The sequence below is a fragment of the Jatropha curcas genome, chromosome 11 (assembly GCF_041381405.1).
Source record: "Jatropha curcas cultivar XTBG-Jc1 chromosome 11, XTBG_Jcur_1.0, whole genome shotgun sequence".
Classification (NCBI taxonomy): Eukaryota; Viridiplantae; Streptophyta; class Magnoliopsida; order Malpighiales; family Euphorbiaceae; genus Jatropha; species Jatropha curcas.
This window is the reverse complement of record NC_143161.1, coordinates 11,308,758-11,332,293: the sequence shown is the minus strand read 5'-3', so window position 1 is coordinate 11,332,293 and position 23,536 is coordinate 11,308,758. Positions and strand designations below refer to the sequence as shown.

Here is a 23,536-nt window from a genome sequence, read left to right as displayed (position 1 = left end):
ACAGTTCTGTGTCTAATCGATCTTCTAATCTGATAAAACTGTTTTTCCTGTGCTTATTTAGGCGTTTCTTTCTGTCTATTTAGATTGTGTAATCTATAGTAGACAGGCTCTTTATTTGTTAAACTTTTGTGTGTAATAGCTTAGTTAGAAGCTATTGAGATAGAGGTTATCAAGCGACCTTCTCCATGTGTGGGATAGTAATGTCTTGAATCGAGTTTTCTGTACTCTGCCAAAAAGAAAAGGGTTAAGGTTAACTAGAACCTTTGGAAAATCTAGTGGGACAAAAGGATAGATCTAGGTGTTGATCTATTGCCTTGTACTGTTGGTTTGTCTCTTACCCTTTAAAAGAGATAACATAGTTGAGGATCTCAAGATGCGTCTTGGGGAGTGGATGTAGGCGAGTTAGTGCCGAACCACTATAAATCTCTGTGTTCATCTTTTTATTTCTGAAGCTTGCTTGATATTTCTTTTATTTCACCTCTGTTTAATTTTTAGAAACGCTAATATTGTTAATAATTAAGATGTTCTAAAACGGTAATAAGTTTTATCTATTCTGAACATTAGAACTCTGGTATTCTAATAAAGTGAATATACCATGTTCTAACTATTGTTCTATTCACAGTATATTTCACTGATTGAGTTTCTTATTAATGTTCTAAACTTTATGAGGATGTTCTAACCCTGATAGCTTTCTATCATAAAGTCATTCTGATATTTGATTAAGGCTCTGTGAAGAAGTTCTAAATTTAATAACTGTCTTTCACATAGCTTTATTTGATTTCTCAAACTTTATGAGGAAGTTCCAATTTCTATAACTTTCCTTCATAAAGAAGTTCTGATAGTGTATAAGTCAGTGAGAAGCTGTTCTAATCAATAGCTGCACTTCGCACAAACTTTCTATCTTTTATAATTAGAACATTGTGAGGATATTCTAATCTATATTCTATTCTCACAAAGTTCTGTGTGTTTTCCGCTGCACTTAGAATTCTAATTTTTGTTTAGAATTTCTAAAATTTGTATCTGAGTTTAGAAAACCCAATTCACCCCTCTCTTGGGTTGTGCTATTCATATACGGGACCCACATATAGGTCAAGGAAATCTCCTTGAGCGCGCCAACTATACCGAGATTGTCAATACCCTAATAGTTCCAACTTATGGTTTTCATGGCTTCCGGCTATCCTGCTTAACAGGATCAACTAATCATGGCCGATTCATTGAACAGCAGGTTCTGGTTTACCGAACCGACGATTCAAAAATTTTAAAATGTTGAACTTGAACCGACCTTTGAACTGTCGATTCCTGTCCAATTTCGGTGAATCGACGGTTCCGATCACGGTTTCCGGCTATAAGTTTTTCTTTTTCAAAAAAATAGGTTCTAATTTTACTTCTGTCTTTCAAAAATATTAATATGAGTTTAAACAATCGGTAAATTTTATTTTAAATAAATTTTAGAATGCTCATACTCATAAAAGAATAAAATTAATTAATTTTATAAAATAATCAAATAAATTATCACTTTATTTTGTCTAAATGTTATTAATTAAATATATTATTAGAAAATTTTGAAAAATGCTTTAAAGAATGTAAATTTTGAACTTAGTAAACAATTTAAAGGAAAAAAAAGTTAAAAACAATATAATTTTAGGCTAAATATTTCTCCTTTTTTTTACCATTTTACTTTGTAGATTTTTAACTTTTGAAGTAAAGTATATTTTCAAAAAAAAAAAAAATTCTTAAGTATCATGTAGTAAAATATTATTGAGACTTTTAAAGGTATATAGAATAGGCTAAGTGATTATCATTTTGAAAATAAAAATAGAAAATTTTCGATTTAAACCTGACTGAAACCACCAATTTCAAACCGGTTCAGGTTCAGATTAGTATTCACATGAATCTTAATCAGCCCTTGAACCGCCGGTTCTAGTTCAAAATTATGAACTGACGGTTCTGGTCCGATTATGGTTCATCTAAAGTACGGTTCGGATCTAGTTTAAAATGAACTGGTGGCCATGCCTAGGATCAACCGATGCAGATGTAGACTTTTTGAATGAATCCTTGCCAATAGAAACAGTTAAAAATTTTTTGCTAATTTTCCTAGGAAGCCTATTTCCTTCCCCTGCTTGGAGAACAACCTCGTTTTCCAGTTTCCCTAGGGCTTTATGATTTAACTTTGTACTAGCATTGTCCACTTCCATTCCTCTTGCAAGTCCAATGCCCATAAATGCCTCACGAAACTCATTCACCTTAAGACTTGGAGAAGCCATCCCCACCAAATTGGAATCTGAAACTTGAATGTCTAGACCTTCTATGAGCAACCACTTACTCATTGTTGAGAATGTCTCTGTGGGATACAAAAGGAATCATCCCAACGCAACTTATTGTCCTCCTTTCTAACATGTAATCTGATTTCACTGAAGCTGTCAGTATGCCTCAGTTTTCCACATAAAAAACAAAAGGTAGTTATCTGCTCATACTGAAACTAAATAAAAAAAGCATCCCCATTTGCAGCAATTAATTTCTTCCTCCTTTGTAAAGGTTGATGAATATCAAGTTTCACTCGAATGCGCATAAAGGATGGATTCAGAGTCAGCACAAGTTTTGTGTTATACTCCACAAATTCCCCCACAAACTTGCCTAATGCTCTAACTATAGATTCATTCATACAACCGCTCGAGAAGTCATGAACCTATACACAGACTTTTGTGAATAACAACGACACTTGAAGTGGGTCATCCTCCTCTTTTAATTGTTGCGAAAGCAAAAGATGCTTATTGAAGTGCCATGGCAAACCCAAGATAGCACGTTCCAAATCCACTTCGTTATAGAAACGAAACAATTACCTTTTGGCCCCTAGCTCAGTGATGTTGATACCTATATCTTCTTCTTCATTGAGATTGAAACCTGCAAACTGCTAGTTCATAGTCTGAATAGTATAGGTCAAAGGATATGAGGGAAGGGTGCATTGAAAAAGAGGATGCAAGTGTAGGGTTTATCAAATATAACAAGGCTAGGGTTTATAAGAATATGATTATGGCTTTAGGGTTTAGAATAGAAATAGTTTTGTGATAGCTTTAGAGTACACTAGCATTAATGGGGTTTAGAATGGAAAAGGTATAATAATGGAGGAGATAGGGATATGAGATTATGGCTTAAAAACCTAGGTTTAGGCTTGACGACGGCTACATGCTACAAGAGAGAGCACACGGTACCAATTTTTTATTATTATGCTTTCACCTAGTTAGAAGATAACCATCGATGAAAGCTTTCTTAAAAGCTAATGATTTCTAGGAGGTAGTGGAAAAAGATTACGAACCACCACCATAAAGGCCAAACTCTTGCTCAAATCAAGCAATAAATGAAGGAGGCTCTAAACATATTCAAAGCCCTTTCTTTTCTGCACTCAGCTATGGATGAAAGCATTTTTCCAAGAATTATAAGTGCAGAGACAACCAAGGAAGTATGAGAATTATTAAAGGAGGAGTTTCAAGGTTCTCAAAGAGTAAGACAAGTGAAGTTACAGACCTTGAGAAGAGAATTTGAATCATTAAAGATGAAGGATAATGAAGGTATCAAAGATTACAGGTCAAGAATTACTCAAGTTGTAAATCAGTTGAAGATTTATGGAGAAGATATTACAGACCAGAGAGTAGTGGAGAAAATTCTCATCTCCTTACTGGAAAAATATGAGTCAAAAGTTACAGCCAATAAAAGAAGCTCATGACCTTTCAAAACACACAGTCACAGAGCTTATTGGAGCCCTATAAGCCCAAGAGTAAAGGTTCTCCATGAAAAGTGAAGCACCTATAGAAGCAGCACTTCAGGCAAGAATAATTAGAAGCAAGCCAATTTCAGATACAACAAGAGTAATATTTCGGGCACAAGAACCAACCATTTAGAGAAAGATTATACATACGAGTTTTGTCAAAATTTAAAGAAGTTAAGCAGAAAGACAAGCTTCCTCCTTATGGTGTGTGTAAAAGAACAAACCATTTAGAGAGAGATTGTAGATACAAAGTCAAGTCTCAATGCAGATTTTATAATCAATTCGGGCACATAGAGAGGTTCTGCAGGAAGAAGCAAAATTAGTAACAAAATTAAACTCAGAATGCAAACTGTGTTGAAGAAAAGGAGAAAGAAGATAATTTATTCTTTATAAGTCATGTTTCTGAAGTCTCACATTAGAAACCATGGCTTATTGACAGTGATTGCAGAAATCACATGCCAAACATGCATCAAATTTTAATTAGCTTGATTCCTCATACAAAGGCACCATAAAAGTAGCAAATGCAAAAGAGATAAAGTCTCAGGCAAAAGAACGATAAAAATTCATAGTAATCGAGTATGAAATTTATTAAAGATGTCTTATTAGTTCCTTATCTCAGTCAAAATCTATTGAGTGTTGGGAAAATGCTTGAACATGGCTATGCCTTGCAATTTAAAAATATGTTATGCAATGTTTATGAACCAAATGGTAGCAAGCTGATTGAAGTAGCTATGAGAGGCAAATTTTTTTCTTTGGATTTAAAGAATTTTTCTTTAAATGCCTATAGTGTTGTTACTGATGAATTATGGTTGTGGTATAAGAGATTTGGGCATTATCATTTGAATACTCTCCAATTTATGCAATCTAAATGCATGGTGTAAGATATGCCCACAATCCCCGTAAAAACTGATGTGTGTGAAGCTTGTCAAGCCGCGAAATTACATAGACAACCCTTTCCAAGAGCATAAGCATGGACAGTTTCTCATAAGCTTGAGTTGTCCATACTGATGCTTGTGATACTATGAGAACCACTTCTCTTGGTGATAACAAATATTTTATTCTCTTTATTGATGATTTTACTAGAATAACATGGGTGTATTTTTTAAAATATAAATCAAAAGTTTTTAATGTCTTTAAAAGACTCAAAGCTTTTGTTGAGAAGCAAAGTGGTTGCAGCATCAAGACAATCAGATCAGATAGAGGAACTGAATATTTATCAATAGAGTTTGATAAATTTTATGAAGATGAAGGCATTGAGCATCAACTTTATGTTGCTTATTCTCCTTAACAAAATAATGTCTCTGAAAGGAAGAATAGAATAGTCATGGAGATGACTAGAAGCATGTTAGCGGAGAAGAAATTGTCTTAAAAATTCTAGGTTGAAGCCATTTCTACAGCAGTATATTTGCTTAACAGATTGCCTACATGAGCATTAAAATTCTCTACTCCCATTGAAGCTTGGAGCAAACATAAGCCCACAGCTAAGCACTTAAAAGTGTTTGGTTCCATAGGCTATTTTCACGTACTTGAAACTTGAAGCTAAAGCAGAGAAAGGCATATTCTTGGCTATAGTCCACAATCAAAAGAGTATAGAATCTTCAATTTACAAACTGAGATGTTATTGTGAGTAGAGATATGGAAGTGGATGAACACTCTATATGGAATTGGGAAGAAAAGAAGAAAGCTGAAGCAAGTCAGCCTCATCAAGATCAAAGTCGAAATGGGTCCAACTCAAATTCCGACTCTTATGATGATGATACTATTGCAGATGCACCGATAAGAAAAACTAGGTCCCTCTCAGATATTTACAATTGCAGCCTAGTTATTTTTATACTTGAAAATTTTGAGGAGGAAATTAGCAATGGAGGAAGAAATTCAAATGATTAATAAAAATCAAACTTGGGAATTAATTCCTAGACCAGAAGCTAAGAAGATTATTGGTGTAATGTGGATTTACAAGGCTAAACTCAATCTGGATGGCATAATCAGCAAGTTCGAAGCAAGACTTATAGTAAAGGGGTATTCATAAGAACTTGGAGTTGATTACACTAACACATTTGCTCCAGTTGCAAGGCTTGATATAGTTAGATTGCTTATTGCTTTAGCGGCTTAAAGAAAATGGAAGATTCATCAACTTGATGTTAAATCTACCTTCCTGAATGGTTATCTTCAAGAAGAGGTGCACGTAGAGCAGCTCAAAGGATTTGTGAAGGATGGAAAAGAAGATCATGTTTACAAGCTTAGCAAAGCCATCTATGAAATGAAACAAGCACGGAGAGCTTGTTATACAAGAATAGACAAGTATTTCAGCCAGCAAGGATTCCAAAGAAGTGAAAGTGAGCAAACCTTGTATATCAAAAGACAAGGTAATTCTAAAATTTTAATTGTCTCTATTTATGTTGATTTATTAGTGATCGAAAATAGCTTGAAGATGATTGAAGACTTCAAGCAAGATATGAAGAATGTATTTAAGATGACTGATTTGGGGTGGATTAATTATTTTCTTAGAATGGAAATTACTCAATCTGAGAAGGGAATTTTTATTTCGCAAGAAAAATATGTGAAAGATATTTTGAAGAGTTCAATATGGAGAGTTGTAAATCAATTTGAACCCCTTTTGTATTAAATTTGACTCTATCAAAGTTTGATGATGCTAAAAAGGCTAATGAGAAGAAGTATAAAAGCTTAGTTAGGAAATTATTGGATCTCACGGCGACAAGGCTGGATTTATTGTTTACTATGAGTTTGATGTCTCGTTTTATAAACTCACCAAGTGAAATTTACTTTGGGGCTACCAAACGTGTCCTCAGATACATAAGAGGAACAAGTGATTATGGAGTGATTTTCTAGCATAAATGTCTCTCATTTGGTTGTATATATTGACAGCGATTGGGCTGGTTCAGTTAATGACATGAAGAGCACTTCGGGTTATGTTTTCACCTTGGGTTCAGGTGTGTTTTCATGGCTCTCAAAGAAGTAAGAAATGGTGGCGTAATATACAACAGAACCCGAGTATATCACAGCTTCAGCTGCTATGAATCAAGCTATTTGGCTTAGGAAGATTTTAGAGGATATGGGGCAGCAGCTAGAAGGTCTTAGGAGCATGCTTCTAAGTTTGAAGTTCTTAGAAGCATGCTTGGAGTATTTAGCAAAAGTATCAAAGAGTTTTGAGTTGCTACTGTTGCCAAACACTCCAGCTTATTATATTTTTATATTTTTATATTATAGCTTCTAGAATATGCTAATGTAATATTTTTGTTCTTGCTTTGGGCCCAAGTTTGGTTTTAAATCTTGTCCCTAAGGTCCCAAGTAGTTGTAGTCCCACCCAAGTATTCCTCTCTTCATCTTCATCTTCATCTTCTCCATTGCTAGAAACACCAACAATAGGGTTGCAAATCCAAATATACAAGACCTCCAACAATAAATGATCTTTCGGTTCCTTGCATCTATAAATTATTTTCATCTTCTTTTAAGCTAAGGATGGATTTTTCCCTTCAACTGAGATGTCATTTGTTGCCTATCTAGAAGAAATTCTTTTAATGAGGATGTTGGTGTAAAGCCTTCATGCAAAGTTGGAAGATGATGTGGGGAATATGAATCCTAAAATGGAGTCATGTGAATCCTATTATGGAAAGTGGTGTTATACCACCATTTTACAAGAGCTAACCAATGGAACCAGCTACTAGGTTTATTGAAACACTTGCATTTTAAATAACATTCAAGACACTGGTTTAATCTCTTAGTTTGACCAACACACTAAGGATGATATGTTGAACTGAGATGAAGAGAAGTATCAATGGACTTGAATAATTCTTGGCAGAAAATAATAGTGAAGATTCTATCTTTATCAGTCACAATAGATTCTAAAAATCCATGTAATTGAATATATTATCTAAGAAGGTCTCAGCTACTTTTTGAGTAGCATATGGAATGGCGCCACTAGTGGTATAAAGTGAGCAAACTTAGTAAATATATTCACCACCATTAACATAGTGTTTGCCATTAGACTTAGTAGGTAGCTTCTCAATAAAATCCATAGAAATATGATTCCAAGCTTGAGCAAGTATAGGTAAAGGCTATAGCAAGCTTGGATAAGGAACATTCTTAATTTTGCATTTCTAACACACAACACAAGCGAGTATCTATTGTTCTACTTATTTAAGCATACCTTGAAAAACATGCTGCTTAATTCGAGAATATGTTGCTCTAATTCATGAATGCTACCAATTGGAGAATCATGATCACAAGCTTGAAGTGATAACCGTCAGGTGCCTTATAAAGCCAAGCTCAAACCTCAATAATGGATCCAAAATAATCAACTCTAAAAATCAAACTCAACTACAATTATCAAGCAATTTTATTTCAATTTCCTTTATGTTCATTGTAATTTGTTTTTCCAGGTATTCTCAATTTGTCTTTGCGATTCCAGTCTTTGTTAATATAATATTTTTAATTCAAGAAATTTCTTTATTTTACAAAGCTTTTACAACCTCTATTTTTCAAGCACTGTCAATTAATTCTCAGCAGTCAGTAAAGCGTTTATCATGGAGCCAAACCATTCAGTCCTCTGATTAAGAAGTTCAAGTGGCGTAATTTCTCTTAGAGTTGGTAAACTTAAATGCTTAGCACGCTCAAGTTTTTAGTCACCTGTAATTGTTTTACAGTGCGAATAGATTGTCTTGATGCAAATCGAGACAAAAGCATCTACAACATTATTTTCCACTTTTCTTATATTAAATAGAGTAATCCAATCCCAAGATTTTTGTTAGACCCTTCTATTGAAAAGAAGTATGAAGTTTCTATTGTAGCAAATGTTTGAAACTCTCATGATTTGTTCTAACCATAAAGTAATATTATGCCATATAGTTTTTCCATTTTGTTATAGCAATAGTAACATTTAATAGTTCTTTCTCATAAGTAGAAAGATGTTGCTTTCTAGGACACAATGCTTGACTCATAAAAGAAGTGGCTTATCTTCTTGCATGAAGACCGTACCAATAGCTTTACTGATGCCATCAGTTTCTGTTCGCACTAAAAAACAATTAGGGCTGGTTAACAACTTGACTATACCAAGTATTGAAGTCTACCAACTACATAAGAGAAATTGCACCACCTAAACTCCTAATCAGAGGACTGAATGAGTTCAGCTCCACGATAAATGTTTCACCGACTACTAGAAATAAGTTGATAGTGCTTGAAAAATGAAGAGTGTAGAAAGATTTGTAAAATAAAGAGATTACTTGAAATTGAAATTGTTATATTAACAAGGATTGAAATTATAAAGACAAATGAATAATACTTGGAAAGAAAATTACAAGGAACATAAAGAAATTCGAAATTGAAATTGAAATTTGCTTGAGAAATTGTAGTTGTGTTTGGTTTTTGAAATTGGTTGTTGAGGCTTTCCTTGGCATTTGAGCTTGGGTTTTATATGTCATTGGGCGATTATCAAATCATCATGTCCTCGACTGTTCAAGTGAACAACTGCTCAGGTAGCTTATTCATCATGCATCGTGCAAGCAGTAGCTTGATTCTTTTTGTAAACTACCTCCTGTTAACTCCTAAGATACCGAAATAGTTAAATAAATTGTTTGTAAAACCCTAGCCATCTCTCTCTCTCTCTCTCTGGCTCTCTTTTTTTGTGTTCTTCTAGATTTTATTTTTAAACCACTGTCGACCATCTTCTTTGGCCGGCAGTACTTTCCTTTTATCTCTTCCTATTATTTTTCTTTAATTTATTCAGTTTTCTTTCTAATCATTTTCACACCTATGATCGTTTAGAATAAAATTTGGCTTTAGTCTCTCAGATTTGTAATAGTTAATAGATTTTGAGTATTTTTGGTATATTCTTAGTAGGATTTTTAATTTCTCTCCTTTCATGGGGTTGTTCCTCGTTATTGAGGAGCTTTATATGGATCTTTTATTCTTCAGACAATCGAAAAACAAGATGGATTGTCTGTTGTTTGTGATTGAAAACTTCATATCTTCGAGTTCGGATGAGTTTCTTTTCCCGACTGAACTTCCAGCTCAATAGGCAGTACTGCTTCCATACCATATACCAAAGAATACGGAGTTACCCCAGTAGGCGTTCTGATAGAAGTCCTGTATCCCCACAAAGCATTTGGTAATTGTTCATGCCATACCCTATGTTTCTGAACTGTCTTTTGCAAGATGACTTTTATAGCCTTGTTCGCAGCTTCAACGGCCCCATTTGTTTGTGGGCGATAGGGTGAGGACTTATGATGTTGAATCTTCTTTTGCTTTAAGAGGTCAGCGAATTCGCCTTGAAAATGAGACCCATTATCAGTAATGATCTCGAATGGTGTTCCGTACCGACAAAGGATGTTGGCACGTACAAACTGCGCTGCCTTCTTGGCGTTCAAAACTGAAAAGGAAGCTGCCTCAATCCATTTGGTGAAATAATCTACAGCGACCAGGATAAACTGATGGCCATTAGAGGCTTTCGGGTGGATTTTTCCGATTACATCCATGCCCCAAGTTGCAAAAGGCCACGGTGATGCAATCGGATTTAAATTGACCGGAGGCCGTTTTTGCAGCTTAGCGAAAATTTGGCACTCATGGCACTTCCGCGCGTGCCTCACACAATCCGCATTCATAGTTGACCAGTAATAACCTAGGTTCATGATTTTCCGAGCCAAGGCTATCCCATGCATGTGTGACCCAGATTCCCCATTATGCACGGAATCCATAATGGTTTGAGCCTCCTCTTCACCAACGCACCTTAGATGCAAGCCGTTCCAACTTCTTTTATACAGAATTCCCCCAGTAAGGACGTATCCAGACGCTAACTGTCTTAATGTCCGTTGATCAGTTTTGGTGGATCCCTCCGGGTAGGCTTCGTTCTGAAGGTAATTCTGTATATCCCAAAACCAAGGCTTGTCATCTACCAAATGCATGATGTGTGCTGGCTATTTCTGAAGCCTAACTGTCAGGGGCCGAATAACTTGGTCTCTTTCCACATTAACCATGGAGGCCAAAGTGGCCAGGGCATCAGCGAATTGATTTTTGGCTCGCGGCAGGTAGTGGAAAGATAATTCCTCAAATTGTTGAGCCAATTCGTCTAAGCGTTGTAGGTAAGGAACCAAACGCTCTTCCTTGATTTTCCACTTCCTTAGAGCCTGGGAGACTATCAGGTTGGAATCTCCGAAAACCCTGAGGACTTTTATTTCTTTTTCCAAGGCTGCTTCTAACCCCTTGATGCAGGCTTCGTATTCGGCCTCATTATTGGTACAGTCGAAGTCTAGTTTAACTGCAATTGGAATGTATTCTCCACAAGGAGTTTTGAATACAACTCCAATCCCATTTCCATGGTAGTTCGAAGCTCCATCGAAGTACATCTCCCAGACCTGACTTTCCAAGTTTAATAGGTCTTCGTCGGGGAACTCTACCTCCGGCATTTGGTCTTCGACCGGTAATTCTGCTAATAGGTCAGCCAAGGCCCCGCCTTTTACTGCCTTACGTTGTACAAACTTTAAATCATAAGCCACAAGCACTGACACCCACTTTGCCATCTTACAGTCAAGAACCGGCCTTTCCATAAGGAATTTCAAGGGGTTCGATTCAGAGATTACGTGTGTAGTGTAAGACGAGAGTTAGTGTTGCAGCTTGGTACAGGCCCAGACTAGAGCCAGACACAACTTCTCTATCTTGTTGTATTTCAACTCATATTCCAGCATCCTCTTGCTAAGATAATACACGGCATTTTCTATCCTTGTATCTTCTGCTTGTTGAGCTAATATGGCACCCATTGCTTCTTCTGTTACAGACAGGTACAGTAGCAAAGGCTTTCCTAGCCTTGGTGGTTGTAAGACAGGCAGGGATAGCAGGTATTGCTTGACTTGGTCGAAAGCCGCCTGACAATCCTCATTCCATTTGACCGCTACTCCTTTCCTAAGTAGTTTGAAAATCGGACCACAAGTATCGGCCAACTGACAATCCTCATTCCATTTGACCGCTACTGGTAGTGTGGCACATTCCTCCACTAAAGTTTAGTATATTAAACTCTTTTGTGGTTATCAATTGTAATAAGTTTCCGAAAAAATAATATTCGGCATAATATTGTGGAAAGTTTCTTTTATCGTCCTATTTGAAAATGGACCAATTTTTAAGATTAACCTCTTCTGTTAAGATTAAGGACATCTTCAAATATAAGATTTCAATTTTTTATATTTGTATTTCTTAGTCCTATAGGAATATAATAATATACTCAACTTATATTCATTGTTAAATTTTTTTTTTTTTTAAAGGAAACTCCTAAGATATCTATTTAGCCAATAATTAATTAATTAATTAATTAACTATAAGCCTTTTGATATTTTAAAGACTAATTAATTAATTTAAGCCTAAAAAAAATTATAAATCCACGAGTCAAGCCCATAAAACACAAATTAAAATATGGTAACAATTGCCCCCACATGATATTTTAAAAAGCCCATTTTTAAACTCAAGTAAATTTTAAAAATTCAAAAATCCAATTTACCTCAACTACTAAATAACTTAGGATTTATGATATTTTACCTTTAATTTTTAACTAATCCTAGGTTTTTTAAACAACAAACATCCTTACCTATTCTAACTAAATAAAAATTATCTTATTTATTTCCTAAAACTAATTAAAATTAATGTTTATTTGCTAAACCACAAACATAAATTCTCATTTTAACTATATATTTATTTTATTTAACTATTCAGCATCCTCACCCTTCAAAATATCACTATGGTCATTAAATCTCACATCCAATGACAAGCAGTCAAGCCTTCAAACTCCATCAGCGGGCGTTCTTTTACTTTCACCATAAACTGGCATGTAAACCAAGATTGATTTGCGCCGGTCCATCATCCCACCGGCTTTTGGTTTATTCAGCGCTTATTGCTCGGTAAATTTTCATGGCGACTTTTCTTCAGCATGTCATGCAGCTTGTAACTTCTGGCCTTTGTTTCTGCTAACCCGTTTTGACATTCTGATATAAACAATGAAAGTAATTCGTGTGAACCCATTTCGAAACCCTGATATCGCCGGTGAAAGCAATAAAATAAATAGTAATAAAAGCAAAAAATTATGCAACTGAAATATAAAAATAATTTTACAGTTTTATCAATATGTGGAATTTAAAATTTTGAAAATAAAAATTAAAGGATAATGGTATGATTTTAAAAATTAAGATTTTATTTAGTATAATTAAGTCCAATTCCTTTTTTTTTTCTTTTTTTTTTTTGGTTAAATTTTAATTTTCTCTTCATGAGTAATTCCAATTTCTAAAATTTCTATTTTTTGTTTCATCTAATCTCTTTGCACTTTTAATAAACTCGGATATATTATTTATATAATATTTCTAAAAACTCAGATCTATTTTTGATATAATATTTCTTTATTGTTGTTATTGTTGTTTTGTCTCTATATTTGGAGTTTTTTTGTCCCTCGTTTGTAAAGGTTTATTAAGAAATAAAAATATAATCTTTGATTTTATCTTTTGGAGACTTTAAATATTAATTTGCAGATGTAAATATTCGACCAATGTAGCCTAGTACGTAGTGTAACTTGTTCCTCTATTGATGCTATTGATGCATAATGAAGAACTTCTTGGAAAAACAATTTAGGTATAAAAGATCTAGATGAGTTATTATTTTATCGTTCAAATTAATTAATGAACTAGTTGCTACTATGAAGATCAACATCTTTTGTTAAAACCATCTTCAAGTGGAAGGATTTAATATTATTTCTTTTATTTTTAGTATTATTATTCAAAAGAATATATATAATTCTTTTGATTTGTTATAAAATCAACCAACTCTATTAACTTCTGACAGTAAAGTTCTATGTCTGATCTATGTAAGTATTTGTAATGTTTAATATTATAATTAATAAATTATATCTTTTTCTTGTAAAACATTTTTAGGGAGCATATAGTGGTAACAAAATGAGAAAGGCTTTCCTACACGGTCTGCCTATACACAAAATCAATCACAAACGATGTTTTGGTTCGCCTATACACAAAACCAATCACAAACGATTGAAAGTGTTTTTGATTATATACTAAGAAATAAAAAAAATTAGTAATATTTTTTTAAAAAAAACCATATTTACTTTCACTTGGTGTACGAGAACACGCATACACACACTAGGTAAGGCATGACCGGTTCATTGAACCGTCGGTTTCGGTTCATTGAATAGCTGGTTCAGGTTCATCAAACTGACAGTTCAAAATTTTTTAAAATGTTGAACCTGAACCAGTTCTTGAACATCCGGTTTTGATCCGATTTCAATGCGGTTCCGATCACGGTTTTCAGCGATATATATATATTTTTTTTAAAAAAATCGATTCTAATATTACATATTTTTTTCGAAAATAGTAATATGAGTTTAGAAAATATAGGTAAATTTTATTTTAAATAAATTTTAGAATACTCATACTCATATAGGAATAAAATTAATTAATTTTATAGATAATCAAATAAATTATCACATTATTTTGTGTAAATGCTATTAATTAAATAAATTATTAGAAAATTTTGAAAAATGCTTCAAAGAATGTAATTTTGAACTTACTGAATAATTTAAAAGGAAAAAAATCAGCCATTTCAAATAGGTTCATTGCTTCGGAAATTAAAAAAAAATAAATTTAAACTAAATATTTCTTTTTTTACCATTTTACTTTTAGATTTTTAACTTTTAAAGTAAACTGTATTTTCCAAAAGAAAAAATCTTAAGTAAAGTGTATAATGTAGTAAAAAATTATTAAGATTTTTAAAGGTGTATAGAATCGGCTAAGTGATTATCACTTTGAAAATAAAAATAGAAAATTTTTTATTCAAACAGACTGAGATTGCTGGTTTTGGGCCAATTTAGGTTTAGATTTTAACATTCATATGAATCTTAATCGACCCTTAAACTGTCAATTCTGGTTCAAAATTTTGAACCAACGGTTCCAGTCCTGTTCCGGTTCAAAATTTTAAACCGACGATTCCGATCCTGTTCCGGTCTCATCTACATTACAATTTAGTTCTGATTCAAAATGATCCAATGGCCATGCCTACATCAGGTGTAGGCATTAGGCAAATTAATCTTGTCCGGCAAGGAATAAAAAATAATCGACCTAATTGAATAAAATTAATATTTAAGGTACCATGGCATTTAATTTAATATACCGAAAAGAAAGAAAAATTTTGGCAACAAAACTTATCTTTATTTAAGTACTAGACTTATACAACACAATTGAAAACCCTCCATCACAACATTTCAAGAACCTACATTAATTTACTCTCATGTTCCAAGAATTCCAAAGTGAGTTAACAATAACCAAACAAAAGTAAAAAACTCTCCACCTTTGGTTAATTGCTGTACAAGGTTATATGGTCTACAATGACAAACACCATAACACAACATTTCTATCCACACCTTACTCATTATCTGCCATTTATCGTGCTGCTCCTCCTCCAATTTCTTAAGCTCTTTAGCCAAAATGCTTGCATAAGGTACTAAATACCGGTAGGAACGTCCCTCAGCCCAATCCGATGCAATAGATGTTAGATCCATAATTGTATTATCCTCCATATCAAGAATGCTTTGACAAGCTTTCTTTAATTCATTCCATCTCAACTTTCTGGCTTTAAATAACCTTTCAACCTCAACATAAACTTTCTTGATTCTTATTTTCCTAACACCCATTGCGACGGCTATCAAATTTGGTTGAATGGTCAAAAGGTAGAATAAATAATCAGACAAGATCTTACTAAATTCTCTGTTCCCATATGTACTTGGATTTGAATTCTCTTCGTCGGTATTGTACAAGATCTCTGTAGCAATATGCCATAACAAAATGCTTTGATCGAAAGAAACATCTTTAATGTAAGGCATTAAGCCATGTTGATGACGGAGAATCCATTCTCCTCTACACGAACATATCTCCTTTACACTCTCCGGATAACAGGAGGAAACCAATTTCCTTTTCACGTCATCATAAATGAATTCCCAGAGCTCCTTAGTCAATGGCTCACTCGAAACATATATCATCTCATCTACCAAGTCTTTAAGGCCAATGAAATATATCACTTTATCAATGAAAGAAAACTGAAATATTGTGTTTATCTGCATAAGATCATCATATGGGCGACGCTTATTGCTAACATGGATTCTTGTTGGACTCCCTTTCAGGCAATATCTAATCAAATTATTGCCGGAAATCCGGTTAGACCACCGGCGAGAAAAAACCCTCCTGATAGTGAGATATTTGAAGAAAATTTTCACTGTCAAAGCATTGAATAAACCAGTGAGATAATTTGCATCGGATTCACGTAAAGTATCTGATCTTTTCAGATGAGCCGCAGTCCAATCAGAGAAAATGGCCATGAAGACTGCTTTTAAATCCAAACCAATAGCACCAAATAGCAAAAGGTATGTTAAATCAACATCAAGAGTATTATTGAAATCATTCTTATTAACAGAAAAATGAAATATTGCAAGAGCGGAAACAACTGAAGCAAAGGAAATAAAACGGAAAAAACGTCCCCATTTAGAATGGATAACAACTGCCTTAGTAAACAAAGCTTCATAAAAGAAATTTAGTTCAATCTCCATTACCCTTAAAGCATTTCTTTTAGATAGTCTATTGAAGTACTCTGGGATCACTTGTTGCAGACTGTGACAAAATGGCAAATCAACAATTGTTGACTTCAAATCTAGAAACAAACGATAAGCCATTTGCACCTCTTTTAACATATTTTGTCTTATAGTATGTTTATAATACCACCAATGATAATCAGATTGCCACACAGAGCTTCGCCATGTGTTCATACTGGAAAGATACAAAGAACGAGTGCGTTCCAAATATTTAATACTCCCAGCAACAAACAGCAGAAGTGTTGGAATCATTACCTTATTTTCTGGAAATGTTTGGAGAAACACATAACCTGTGGCAAAAGCTTGGACAATGAAATGAAGCAAATGTCTGAGCCAAAACTCGTTATCTTCTAGAGAGAATGCAGTTATGGTGTCTGGCCCTCCAAGATGAAGTAAAAGGAACGGACCCCAGAAAGCTACGAGATCACTCTTTTGTGAGTTGATTTGTCTGTGGGAGATTAACCCTATGGTGAGATTGGCGGTTGCATCCGCGAGTAAATAAGCAGACCATATTAGCATGATCACAAGCTTTGATGAAGACCGTTTTCTAAAAGGAGCAAATAGTATGAGAAAGATTTGCAACAGCAGACTGAATATAATACCTGCTCTTATATTCCACTCATCCCATATTGTCTCTAAGCTTTCTAGAAAAGAATTAGCCATGTTTTAAGCCAAGTATTATTTTTCCCGATTGGTTTTGTTTTCTCTGATCTTGTTGTTGCTGTTGCTTATATACATGTTTGATATGTGTTTGGCGATGAGGGGAAGTCCAGCTTCTAGCTTTTTTTTTTTTTTTTTTTTTTTTTTTCTTTTTCTCTTCTGTACTTCTGCTTTTGCTTTTACTTTTATTAAAGTGCAATGTAGTTCTAATATTAATGACTCACTTGTGTTGTAAAGTTCACAATTTTAGAATACAAAACTAATCGATTTGTAATAACTAAAACTGATTGAAATTGAATTGATCAGTTGGATTTGGTCTGATTTGTAAAAGATGTAGCTTGCTTTCAGTTTTAATAGAAAAAAATGATTTAGCATGCATATTTTTCATGGAATTAACTTGTTTAGATTTAATTTATAGTCCACGATTTGATCAAATTAACGAAACATGATTTTTTGGTATTTCTAATAAGTAATACATTAGAAAAAAAAAGATTAATTTTTAAAAATTCATATTTTTATTAGTTTGGCCTATGAACGAGGCCATACTCTAATGCATTTTTTCATTTTGCTCCAAAGTTGTAGTAGACTCATCTAGATTCATTGTATGAGTCTAGTCATGGACCAAACCAATTAAAATAGATTTTTTTTTTTCAAAATTATTTCTATTTTATTCTTTTTGTTTAGTGAAAATGGTTAGAAATACTTTTGTTTTAATAAAAAAATTATTTTTAATTGATTTAGTCCATGAGTGGTATCACAGACTGGTCTAAGTAAATAAATCTCAAGTTATATTGTGTCTCAGCATGCAATTGGTGCATAAATGGTTATAAAGAATGACTTGCCACGGACCAAATCAATAAAAAATAAATTTTTTGAACTGAGAGTATTTTCTATCATTTACTGAGAAGAAAAAATTGATAAAATGCAAACAACATTTATAAGGTCTCTGTTTTCATTAGTTTGGTCTATGGGTTTGAGTCTAGGTAAGTTTTACCATGAGAATGATTTGCTGGACTCCGTTTATGACTCTATTTATGGATGAACTAATGAAAAATGATTTTGTTTTATAACTTTCTACCATTCATTAGAAAAAAAAAAGAGTAAAATGAGGACGACTTTATAAATCTCTATTTTTATTAGTTTAGTTTATGAATTCGAATCTAAGTAAGTTCTATCCACAGTGAAAATAATTTGTCTATACCTGATTTATGACTCTAATTATGAGTGAAACTAATGAAAATTAATTTTCTAAAAAAATTTTTAATAACTTTTATAAATCTCTATTTTCATTAATTTGATTTATAAATCGACCAAAAAAAATTTTGAGTCTATGTAATATAAAATGCCCTAGAGTGGTATATTACGATGAGGTAGTGTCTAAGATGGTAGTGTTAATTTCATTGATGGTATTTCGACTTAGGTTTCCACACTTAATTGTGCCTACACTTCAATTTATAGCTTAAAAATACTTAAATTTTAATTTTATAACACTGAAAATACCTTTCACCATTTTAATTAATTTTCCAACACCGAAAATGATATGACAGGTGGCATATAAAAAATTAAAACATTGTCTAGATGGCATATTATTTTTTTTATTTTAAAAAATACTTTTAAGTAATAAAAAAATTAAACCAAATCAATTAATTAACTTTTTATATTAAAGAAACTCTTTAGTTTGGTAGTTGACACCTTAAGCCTGCAACATGGATTTCGTTGGAATTTTATCAAAAATAAACCACTATGATCAAACTGTTAAATGAAGACAAAAAAAAGGATCATCAGTAAGTTCAAAACCGCTCGAAATGGTTAAGCTGATAAATCAATAGGCATGAAAAGATCCAATGGTGAACGTTACAAATCTTTAAAATGAATCTGCACATATAAAACAACACAAACATAAACAGAAAATGCATTTCTACCAATAAATTCATTAAAACATATTTAAAATCTAAACAAATCCAATTTTTCTTTCACCAATTCATAAGAATAAGTTAAAATTATTTGTGGAAAAAAAAATAAAAACAACAATCCAAAAAATAAAAGTCAACAATTAATCATTAAAGATGCCTAATATACAATTGTTTAGGAATAAAAAAAGAAAAAAAAGCAAACTATTTATTAAAGATAGTTTATTTTTTATTATTTAAAAGTATTTTAAAAAATATATATAATATAACACCTAGATAGTGTTTTAATTTTTTATATGCCACTTGGCAATTCGGTGCCGGAAACTTAATTAAAACGGCTAAAAGTACTTTCATTATTACAAAATTAAAATTGAAACATTTTTAAGTTATAAATTAAAGTATAAACACAATTAAATGCGGATGTCCTAAATTGAGAAGTCGCCGGTGAAATTAACCCTTAAATGGTACTAATCGATAAAGTAAAGTACATTTCACTTTACTAGCTTTATATGATTTTAATTAATAACAGTGCAAGCAAAGAACTTGATTCAAATGCAACTTTATTCCAATTCTTTTATTTGCATACTAAGGCACAGCACAGTGATAAGATGCATATACAATTTATAATAGATACAAGTTCGATTTTCTTTCTTAGTACTAAAAAAAATGTAATTTTATTCCATTCTTTTAAAAAAAAAAAAGATTATGTTTATTTCTGAAAATTAATTTGTCAGACAAGTATTTTTTTCAAATTTCTAATGTTTGAAGTATTCAAGAAAATTAGTTAACGGAAAAAATTTTTCTGATTTAAGAAAAATTAAGTTATTTTGAAAAAAATAATTTCCTCTTTTCAAAAGAGGAAAACCTGAGAAATCATTTTTTGGATATTAGTAAATTGATTAACTTTATAAATACACATTTAATTATTTATTAATCACAATAGTCACCATTACCAACCATCGGCCATCGTCGACCATTACCATTGGTCACCGGCAACTATCACAATTTATCATTTCTTATGCATTTTTCATATTTAATAATAAATTTTAAAATACGAAATTTTCATTATTATAAATATTTTTATGCTTTCATAAGTTAAAAGTTATAATTTTTTTAATTAACTAGTTTTCAATATTGTAATCTTACGACACAAAATGAATTATTTGAAAAATATTTTTTAAAAAAAACATTTTTCTTTGAGAATGTATTTTAAAGATAATTTTTTTTTTTTTTTTTTTTTTTTCAAACAAATGGAGCGATTAATATTCAAACTCACAACTTGTCTAACCATTTTGCATTTTGCATACGGATTATATTATAGTATGATATAATTTAAAATTCAATAACTAAATTATATTAAATGGGATATTAAATTATTTTACAATATAACCAAAAGTTATAATGCAATTAATTTTTAAATTCTGAAAAATTAAAGTGTAATGTAATCTAAAATACAAATAACTAAATCCTATTAAAAATCACAATTTTAGTATAAAAAATTAAATTCATTAACAAGCACCAAAGCTATTAGGCTATGTAATATGGTGATTATATGTTTGTCTTGTAAAATATAATACTGTAAAACCGATCAGATTGAACTTATTTATTTGATTTGGTTTGATTTTGATGAAAAAAATTGAATTTTTTTTATTTGGTTTGTTTTTCATTATAATGCCTAAAAACTAAAGTGATTAAATCTAAAAATTAAGTGAAAATTTAAAAAAAAAAAATTAACTCAATGAAACTAATTTAGTTTAATTTAATTCTATAAACAGCTCGATTCGATCTAATTTTCTTTGAAAAAATATCTGATTTGTACTGATTGTTGAATCAATCTCATGTTCATCCCAATTCATAATATAAAAATTTAATTTTTTTAAAATAATTTTACTAAATAATTAATTAATTATTTTAAATTGATTGATAAGTTGAAAAAAAAAACATTTTAGTGAACTGACATGTAAGAGTAAGTCTCTCCATGTGTTTTGTGCATCGTGCATAGTTACTACCAAGTAAAGCATATATTGTATTCTTCACTTTATTAGCTTTATATAACTTTAATCAATCACAATGCAAGCGACAAAATTTATTCAAAGCAACTTTATTGCGATTCTTTTTCTTTTTTTCTTTTTAAATGTATATAAGCATAACTTCTATCACATCACATGGATGTACATGCTCATCAATGATGTGTTCAAACTTTCTTGTACAGCACTCGCATCCATTCATAATCTCATGCTATTAATCAATTCATGATCATTACGTTCTCAAGAAGTTCTATGCACATAAACATACACGTTTCTATATATAATACAACTCTTTTCAGTTCAAACATATTAAATTCACATAATAACATATATTTAGTTATATTTAGCATATGTTTAGCCTAATAAATACTAGTAGAATTAAAGACCCTATACGGAAATTATATCTATAACTATAGGGTATAAGTGCCGAAAATTTTAGGCTCAAAAGTCATAACTGTAAATGTAAATTATATGGCTGGTCAGCCAAAAACTGTAGTGCGCTAAGCATAAGAATATCTCAATACATCTCAAAATTCATTATATGTTTGCAATAGCACTAGATAGTATAATAAGCATGCTACAGCCTTATCCAATTCTCATTAAACTTATAAGGGTATGTTATATTTTTAATGATTTATATCATCTTTTCCATATAATTATATGATATGAGAGTACTTTGCACATGTTTATTTATTAATTCGAATTCATTAGTCATATTAGCATAATCATGGCATGACACAATTTAGCTTGATTTCATATAAAAAATTCGTACTAAACTAATTTCGTCCTTAGAGCTGTATTGAAAAGCATTAATTTTGTATTATGTAGTTTTTTTTTTTTTTTTTTAATGTTTGATTACTGAGTTATTTAGTTTTTTTGGTGAAGAGGTGTGTTCGGTACCGAGGGAGAGATAGAGAGAGAGAGTGATGTCGGCAAGGGAGAGACAGAAAGTCAAATGGCTATGATTGATTGAGGTGACGAATTTTTATATTTAAAATGCTTTAAAGCATCAACTTTTCGTCCACTTTTAAAATTTTATAAAGGGCTTGTACAAGAGGAAGAACAATTTTATGCGAAGTGAAAGGTAAAATTTCTGGAAATATTTTTTTTTTTTTTAGTTTTAGAAGAGTGAGGGATTCGAACTACATCTATTATCAAATTGTATATATATTTACCATTAATCTATGTCTTGGTGTGTAATATTAAAAATAATTTTGATCTTAAGTGTGTTGGATAGTCGGTTCATGTTCAATGAGACTATTAATTTGTGTTCTCCGTGGAGTTGAAATATGCTAATTTTTTTGCTATTGATGATATTTTTTTCCACACAATACATTCCATTATATGATTATAGGTGATTATATTATTCTTCATCATTATTTTTTCATTGTAAAACTAATTAAGCGTAGATGATGAAGATTTTGGATGGGGTTTGACTGAAATTCACTGTTTCACTTAACTCATCCCACAGATGAGTTTACTTAAGCACTGGGGCCCGCAGATAATATATTTTATTAACTAATTTGACAATTTCAAGTTAAGTGCAATCATCTCAAAAAGTTGTTATTTGAATGTTCAGAAAACAAAGCTGTAACAAGTCAAAAAAGTTAAAAAAATTTTTAATGTAATGAATTAATCATATGTATTAATTAATGAGGTAAGGTAGAAACACTGGACCAGCTTTTCGAGATTTATTTTTCAATGAAATGTTTTAAAGGACTATAATAAATAATAATCTTTGCGTCCATAAATATAAGTAGTTAAGATTGTTGCTGTATTTAAGAAAATAATTATTTCTCCTGAATTATAATAAAATATTAATTAATTTAACTAAATTATCTTTTAGAAAATTATAGAAATAGTGATTGCATTTTGTATAAATAAGAGTAAAATTGGAGAAAATTATTAATTACTTCTAGATATTCTTGAAACGATTTATATTTGTGGACAAAAGAACGATCGTAAATCGACTTTTACATAACAGAGGGAGCAAGAGAATAAATTATTACTCCCTCCTAAATTTTCTAAATTACAACAAAAGGTTGATTAATTTGATTATATTACATCACTAATAATTAATGTGTTTAATATATATATGGGTAAAAGTGAAAAAGGTTCATTAAACTCCTTAATGTTCTCAAAAGAATTACTATAAAACGATTTATATTTTAGACAGAAAGAATAATTTTTAATATAGGAAAAGTAGTTTCTAACTTATACACTATCTTTATTATATTAAATGGTAAAAAAGAAAAAGATTTTTGTAGAAAAATAATAAAATATGATTAGTTCTATAAACTGCATAATATATCTAAAAAATTAAAAAAAATATATATTTATAAATTTGTTCTTCAGTTTAATTCTAATATGGTTTCGGTTTGCATGGCCAAGATCCGAGTAAAAGCCTCTAACTATATTTTGTTAGCAATTGATCTAGCAAAAAACAAAATTTTGTCTTTATTATACAACCATTGCAAACATACGGAAACAAAAACTTAATTATATTTATTCTAATGTTTCACTAAATTCAAAATGATTC

At 31.5% G+C, this 23,536-nt stretch overlaps 1 protein-coding gene across 1 annotated transcript; it reads right to left on the bottom strand.

The window, feature by feature from the left end:
• Window positions 1–14,945: 14,945 nt before the first annotated feature.
• On the bottom strand, window positions 14,946–17,304 carry LOC105636765 (uncharacterized). The gene has a single exon (XM_012220110.2). It carries the CDS (start codon window positions 17,061–17,063, stop codon window positions 15,045–15,047), a length of 2,019 nt encoding a protein of 672 aa, XP_012075500.1. The 5' UTR covers window positions 17,064–17,304; the 3' UTR covers window positions 14,946–15,044.
• Window positions 17,305–23,536: the final 6,232 nt, after the last annotated feature.

What these genes read in the sequence shown, in the direction of transcription:
- LOC105636765 (XM_012220110.2), bottom strand. Translation starts at nt 17,063, where the DNA reads ATGGCTAATTCTTTTCTAGAAAGCTTAGAGACAATATGGGATGAGTGG.